Source organism: Phyllostomus hastatus, unplaced genomic scaffold (genome assembly GCF_019186645.2).
Source record: "Phyllostomus hastatus isolate PE091 unplaced genomic scaffold, TTU_PhHast_1.1 phas_scaffold_345, whole genome shotgun sequence".
NCBI lineage: Eukaryota > Metazoa > Chordata > Mammalia > Chiroptera > Phyllostomidae > Phyllostomus > Phyllostomus hastatus.
This window is the reverse complement of record NW_025334024.1, coordinates 28,879,706-28,886,767: the sequence shown is the minus strand read 5'-3', so window position 1 is coordinate 28,886,767 and position 7,062 is coordinate 28,879,706. Positions and strand designations below refer to the sequence as shown.

At 53.8% G+C, this 7,062-nt stretch overlaps 1 protein-coding gene across 6 annotated transcripts in view; it reads left to right on the top strand.

The window, feature by feature from the left end:
• The first annotated feature begins 3,064 nt into the window (after positions 1-3,064).
• Positions 3,065-7,062, top strand: part of TENT4B (terminal nucleotidyltransferase 4B) — a 37,985-nt gene continuing 33,987 nt past the window's right edge. Inside the window, exons 1-3 of one of the 6 annotated variants that reach the window (XM_045818826.1) lie at positions 3,065-3,215; positions 6,235-6,525; positions 6,882-6,944. In XM_045818826.1, the coding sequence (XP_045674782.1) occupies positions 6,484-6,525; positions 6,882-6,944 (105 nt within the window). In that variant the 5' untranslated portion in view covers positions 3,065-3,215; positions 6,235-6,483. Of the gene's footprint in view, positions 3,216-6,089; positions 6,526-6,881; positions 6,945-7,062 lie in introns of those variants that run through there. The other 5 variants (XM_045818827.1, XM_045818830.1, XM_045818825.1 and 2 more) reach the window with 5 other exon arrangements.

The window sequence follows — 7,062 nt, the reverse complement described above, 5'->3', positions numbered from 1 at the left end:
GTTCGCTTAAACCATTCAAATTTTTCTTGAATGCAATGCCGTTTAGGCCAGAGGCGGCCGAGTCCTCGTCAGGAAAAAGCTTGTCACCCTGCCTGGCCTTTGACCGCAGCAAAGGCCCCTGCGGCCTGGCTCTCCCGGGTCCGAAAACGAAATGCCCCTTTCCGCTTCTCGGTGAGGGGGTCGCGTTCGAAACGTTCAGTTCTGTCCGTAGCAACTCTTTGGCGGAGGATGCTGCGAGAAGCACCCCGGACGGGGTCAGTGGGAGTGAGCACGAGGCCAGGGGTCGCTCGGACGGGCAGGACAGGTAGGGCCCCGGGTGAAGGAGGAGCAAGTGCCGACAGGGCGATATCACCTGGGAGGCTGTTCGCACGTGCAGCCTGCCGAGAGCGCGCCGAGAGTTCCGTAAAGGCAGCCAGCCGGTGTCGCTGGGCCTGTTGCGGAGGTGGTGGCCCTGGAGGTCCCGGGGTCAGGTCCGCTGAGCCCTTGTGGGTGTGCGGATGTCTGAGACGCAGAGCCTTTGAAGAAACACGGTCTGGCTTCCCTTTACAAAGGGTCCCATTGTCCCTGGGGGGAGGGCAGCCGAAGGGCGGCCCAGGTGGGAGGAGGAGACCAGCTCCTGGGCTGTTCCGAGTGGTCTCGGCCAGAAACAAGGGTGGTGTGGACTCTGGGCGCTGACACGTTTCCTGGGAACCAGGAGCTGTGGTCTGGAGGGAGAGCCCGAGCCCCAGGGTGGCGGGATGGCGGGGGGGGGGGCTGTGGGGGAGGAGAAACATCAAGGGCGATGATAGCAAGGGTTCGAGCCTCAGCTACTTGAAGGGACGCAGAAGACAGTGAGAGGAATGGCTTTTGGCAGCAAAAATTGAGAGTTTGGTTTATTATACACGTTCAGGAGGATAATATGGCCAAATGTGTATTTTCACAAGTTCGCCCTGGGTGCTGTGGGAGGTTGGCCTGAGGGGGTTGGACAGTGGGCACTCGGGGACCACAACTTGGAGAGGTGCCGGGGTAGCCTAGGCCGCAGAGGTGGAGGTTGGGGGAGCGGTCGGCTCCGTGGACAGGGTGGAGGGGAGGGGAACAAAGGGGTGTGGGTGTGTCTGGGGGTGAGATAAGGGGGGGCTGGGGCGTGTCTGAGTGTGGCTGAGGGACAGCTGTGTTGGGGCCAAGATCGCACTTGTTTAATAGGCATAACGCAGGAGGAGACTCTCAAAGTCGAACAGGAACAATAGTGAAATCCTACTCTCCACGGGGGCTCTGGAAACTTCTTTCATGGCCGACTGACTGGCTTAGTTCAGGTATAACAGAACGCCACACACGGGGTGGCTTATAAGCAACCTCAATGTCTTCTTCAGGGTCCCGGAGGCTGGAAACCCAAGCCGGGGGGCCCAGCGTGGCCAGGGCCTGGTGAGAGGCCTCTTCCGGGTTGCAGGCGGCCGGGTTTTGCTGCGTCCTCCCGTGGCGAGGAGCAGGGAGGAAGCATCTTCTCTGGTGACTCTTAGAAGGCCGTGATCCCATCCCCAAGGGCGTTGGCCACATGGCCTTGTTTCTCCCGTGCTGTCACACTGGGGAGTAGGGGTCAACCTATGAGTTTTGGGGAGGACGCATTTAGTCCATGACATTCTGCCGCTGCACCCCCCACTCCCCCAAATTCATGTCCTCCTTATGCAAAACATGCTCATTCCTTCTCCAGATGCCTACATGTCTTAACTCATCCCAGCATCACCTCTGCAGTCCACAGCCCGAATCGCATCTGAGTACCACCCAAATCAGGCACGGGTGGGACTCCCAGTGGGGTTCCTCCGGAGGCAGCTGTGACCCCGTGAACTCGCACAAGTCACGTGCTCCCAAGTGCGGGGTGGGGCAGGCGCAGGACAGACCGCATTCTCAAAGGGAGAAACAGGGAAGGAGGTAGGGGTGACGGGTCCCCAGGAGGTCTTAAGACCCAGCAAGGAAATCCAGGAGATCTTTGGGCTCCTGAATCATCTGTGTTGGCTCCAGGCTCTGCCGCGCAGGCCACCGGGGCAGGAACTCCCCTTCCTGACTCACTGGGGTGGAGGTGCCTCCCTGCGGCTCGGGGGCAGCTGTCAGCCCCCAGGGCTCTGCCCGGAAGCCCCGTCTCCGCAGTTCTGGGTAGCACTGTCCGAACGGCTCTGGGCCAAGGCCGTCTGGCCTCTTGGAAGCAATGGTCCCTCCTTCTGAAACCAAGGAAGCAGCCGTACGCTGTCTGGATCGCCTTAGGAATCATTTCTTCCCTCGTGTTGAAGATAACACATGGTCTTGGCCAAATACCCGCATGGCGTCATCCTGCAAAAACCACGAGGTCCGACAGCCTTCCTCCGTCCCTTCCCGCCTCCTCCTTCGGGGCAGAGCGGAAGTTTTCCTCTGGGGTGCCTGGCTGATCTGCGGCTCACACCTGTGCTCATTTCAGAGCATCCCAAGTGGCTGCTTTGGCAGGATGCAGTATAGGTTGCGAATTTCCCAAATCATTACATTCTGCTTCCTTTTTACTTAACAATCCCGTCTTTTAAGTCATTCCTTTCTCTTAGAACTTTCCTATGAGCAGTCAGCAGGAGCCAAGCCATGCCTTTGACACTTTTTAAACGCTTTCAATAACCAGCTTCATTGCTGGCAAGTTCTGCCTTCCCGAGAACACTGGAACCCGGGGTCTTTGCCACTTTGTTACCAGAAGCCCCTTTCCTCCAGTTTCCAGGAACGTGTTCCGAATTTCCGTCTGCGACCTTGCCAGAATGGCCTCGACCGTCCATGTTTCTGCCAGCGTCCTGTTCACACCCCTCAGGGGCCCTCGGAGAAGACGGAGGCTCTTCCGTGGCAGCGAGGCTGTCTCCAGTTAAAGCGTGGCTTCTCCAAACTCCTCCCGTCTCCACCCATGACCCAGTTACATGGCCACTCCCTGCCCAAGTTTCTCTATTAGTCAGGGTTCTCCGGAGGAACAGAAACATGAGGTTCATACGCACATGGCTTATTGGCATTTACTACGTATAAATCATAGCCACGAATAAAGAGAGATCGATATGGAGATTTACTGTGAGGCATCACAGAGGCGGACACATGCCATCTGCAAGCTGGACCCCTAGTAAGACCTGTGGAAGGAACCCTTCGGTGTCAGGCCCAAGGCCTGGGAACCAGGGACGCCAACAGTGTAAACCCCAGGCCGAAGGCTGGAGATGGAGAGGTGTCCCAGCTCAATCAAAAAAGGGGTGAGTTCCTCCTTCCTCCACCTGCAGCCTTTCTGAATATTCAGGCCCTCAGCCACGGGTGGGGGGGGGGGCAGGCTGCTGGACCGAGCCCGCCCATTCCAACTCTGATCTCTTGAGAAATGATGTTTCATGTGGACACGCCAGTGGCCATGGCCAGTCCAGTCCATACCAAAGGACCCTTTTTTGAGGAGAGGGTCCGGACTGCATTTCAAGTTTTCTAGGTTCCAGCAAGAGGATATTCTAGAGCAAGTGTTTGGCCTTTGGCATGAGCCTGTCTTCAGAAATGGGACTTCAGCGAGTTGACAAAAACTGTGGTGGGTGAGTGAGTGAGCACCTTCTCAGGCCAGACCACCTCATCTGGGGTCTCCTCCCTCATCCGCAGAGGGCGGTGAGCAAGGAAGAGGTGGTAAAATGCAAGTCCCTTGGGCGTTGGACCTTGGCCGAGTCCCAGCTGCTCCTCAGAGCGGCTGCCCGGGGACTGTCGCTTGCTTTGCATACTCTTGACCGGGATCCCACTTCCCTGACAACAGCCGAGGTAGGGGAGGAGCTGCCTTCCTAGCCTTCTCCGAGGGGAAACTTGAACCCTGTTGGTTTTCTTTGTCCGCTGTCCTCAGGCTAGGCAAGTGATTCTCTGTGGGGGGCTTTGGCAACCGCCAAGGCTGAATTCTATGGAAACACAACTCCAAACAGAGATTACCCGGAGGGGCCAGATCTCCAGAGACAGAAAGCAGATTGGCAGTGGCCTGGTCCTGGGGCTGGGAAGAAGGACTGGCTGAGAACGAGCCCTAGACATTTTGGGGGGTTGAGAGGAAATATTCCAAATTTGGGTGGTGGCCATGGTTGCACAATTCTAACCGTACTAAAAAACTTCACACTTAAAATGAGTACATTTTATAGTATATTCATTGTGCTATAAAGCTGTTACACACACACACACACACACACACACACACTCTCTCTCTCTACAAATCCCAGAATGGCACACAGATAGTTTTGAAGACTATAATCAATGTTTATTCTTTTGTTATAAATAGCAAAATGAAAAGGTTGAGTAGTAAACATTTTATTGAAATTAGTCTGTCTTCGGATGCAGTAGATGACTCTGAGACAAACACTGCAAATGGGTTGGAGAAAGCAAATACATTTTTGTGTATGTTAAATTCCCCACTGTTTTACTTATTGATTTTAGAGAGAGAGGAAGGGGGAAGAGTGAAAGAGAAACACTGATTTGTTGTTCCACTTATTTATGCATTCATGTGTGCCCTGACTGGGGATGGAACCCACAACCTTGGCGCCTTGGGGGTGACACTCTAACCAGTTGAGCTACCTGGCCAGCGCTTCCCTACTATTTTACTTTAGACTGGATGGTTTTTTGAGGAAACTGCCACAAGAGATACTTTATGATTCTAAATCTTGTCCACACTCACCACTCAATTAACACTGCCGTATCCTCTTGTGCACAGAGCATCTTCCTGTCCCCAGGCCTTTGCATGGACCATGTCCTTGTCCTGCTGGATGATTCCCTGCATGGCCCATGGCCTACTGCCTCACGTAGGTCCCTGCTCACACGTCACTTCCTCCGAGCAGCCCTTCCTGACCAGCCCATCTAAAAACAGCACAGTCACTATCCCTTTCCCCTACTTTCTTTTTCTTCATTGCACGTAACCATTGTCTGACCTAACACGCTGGCCTTGCCACTGGAATGTTCACGAAGCAGGGACTTCATGCATTGTTCACTGCTGTATCCTCAGATTCAGGTGCATCATAATTGCTCAAGACGTTTGTTGGATTAGTTGAGTAAATTGCAATGTAAGTATTTACCTCTTTTGCTCCTCGAACCAGACAGTAAATTCATGGAAGGCAGCCAAAGGCCCTGGCTGCTCATTTAGCTTCTCTAAGGCGACTCTGCATGGATGACAGACATTCAGCGCAGACTTACTGAATGAACGAACACTTGCAACATGTGTTACCAGGCTAACCAGCCAGCACTCCCTGCAGGTGGACAAGAACAGCAATGCCTCACCCATCGGCCCACACTGCACAAAGTACTTCTGTGTATATTAACGCATTTGCCAATGTCCTGCCAATATTGTAGCAGTCCTCCAGGTCTGCCTGAAGCAATGAGCGCTCAATACCACAAACATGTGGTTCTGGAATGTAGTTTGTCACATGAATACTTTTTGGGTGAGTCTTAGACATTATTGGCATTTAATGTGTTCTTGGACATCTGAAAAAAATATTTGAAAAGACCAAATCACGTTTAAAATAAACAGATAAATAAAAATATATAAAAAAAGATGATCTTGACATACATGCGTGCCTGGAGACATTTCTGGATGACTGTTTAACAAAGTCTTCATCGTGGTTAACTCTAGATGGTGGAAATGTAATGTTTATTTTGTTCCACTTTCCATTTTTCTCTTTTGAATTTTTAAAGCAAATTCAAAATCATCACAAGAATTCTATTTCTGATGGAGGGTGGGGGTGGGCGGGCTGGGGGAAAGTGGTGGTGGGAAAATGGACACAACTGTACTCAAACAATAATAAAAAATGAAAAAATAGAGAGAAACCTATTTCTATGCAGTGCTTTATTTTTGTTTAATTTGTCAGGATGAACAGCATACAAATGACTCGTCCTCCTTTCCTGGCTATGTGATTCTCAGTATACAGCAAACCTCAGAAACTTTTAATACTGTATGAAGCAAAGCAACAGCAAATACAAGGAACCAAAAGCCTAGGTTTTTTTTTTTTTTTTGTTAGGTTTTCCGTATTTACAGCCATGTTATTACCTCAGCAAGAAAACAGGTGGAGCAATGCTTCGTGGAGAGTTTTTCATCATTTGCCAAAAAACTTTCCAGGATATTGAGCTCCCAAAACAGAAGGCCGAAATCTGGCCCAGGGACTTGCTCCGGACTTCGGACCCACCTTAGAGGCAAACAGCAAATGTGCTCATTCTCCTTTTCTCTCCTGATGACTTGAAATACTTAACATTACCTTTTCCTTTTCTTTTTAACCACAGGGATTGGGAAGACCGGCAAATGACCACCTCGTGGAAAATCTCTGCTGATGTCAACAATGTATGGTCCTCTTTTGAGTGTGAAAGGTTCTGGGTTTTCTGTTGATTCCGAACTAAGGGCTTTCAAGGGTGTTAGTGCACCTTCGGGCAAGCGAGGTTTCTTTACACACCCAGCAGCGCGTGTCTATCTCCGCGCCTGTGCATCCCTGAGTGCTTCTGTGTGTGTGGCTGTGTAAAGTGGGTTTTGAACCCATGTCTTACACACTCAACGAAGATGCGAGTGCAGCCGTGCAGGTGAGCACAGGTTCCCCCCCGTCTCGGGGTACGCTGTAGGGGATCATCCGCCAAAGCCGGCGGCTCTCCACCGGGGCCGGGACGCGGCTGGGCGGGCGCAGGGCGCAGCGCGGCGGCCGGGCCGCGGGGGCACCAGCGCGGCCAGCTTCCGGGCAGGTGCAGGGCACGTGCTCGGGGTTCCGGAGGCGTCCGCTCGCTCCTGGGGGTGTGCTTAGAGCGGAGGCGCCGGGAGGGGTCGGGACCCCAGAGGACGCCCGGAAGGCCCGCGGGCTGGGGAGGCGCCGTGGGCGGGCTGGTGCCTCCCACTATCCAGTCCCCCCCGGAGCTGACGGCCGCTTCCGTCCGGCCTCACCCAGTCTCAGGGACGCGGAAACCGAGACCGCCGGCGGCGCGCGCGTGGGGGGCACCCGGACGCCCAGGTACGTGCCGCTCGGTCCCCAGCTGGCGCCGGGACGGTTGGGCCCGGCGGTTGCGGGCCCCACCGTGCCGCGGCTCGGCCTCTGTGACGCACGGCGCGGCCCCCGGGGCAGACCGGGC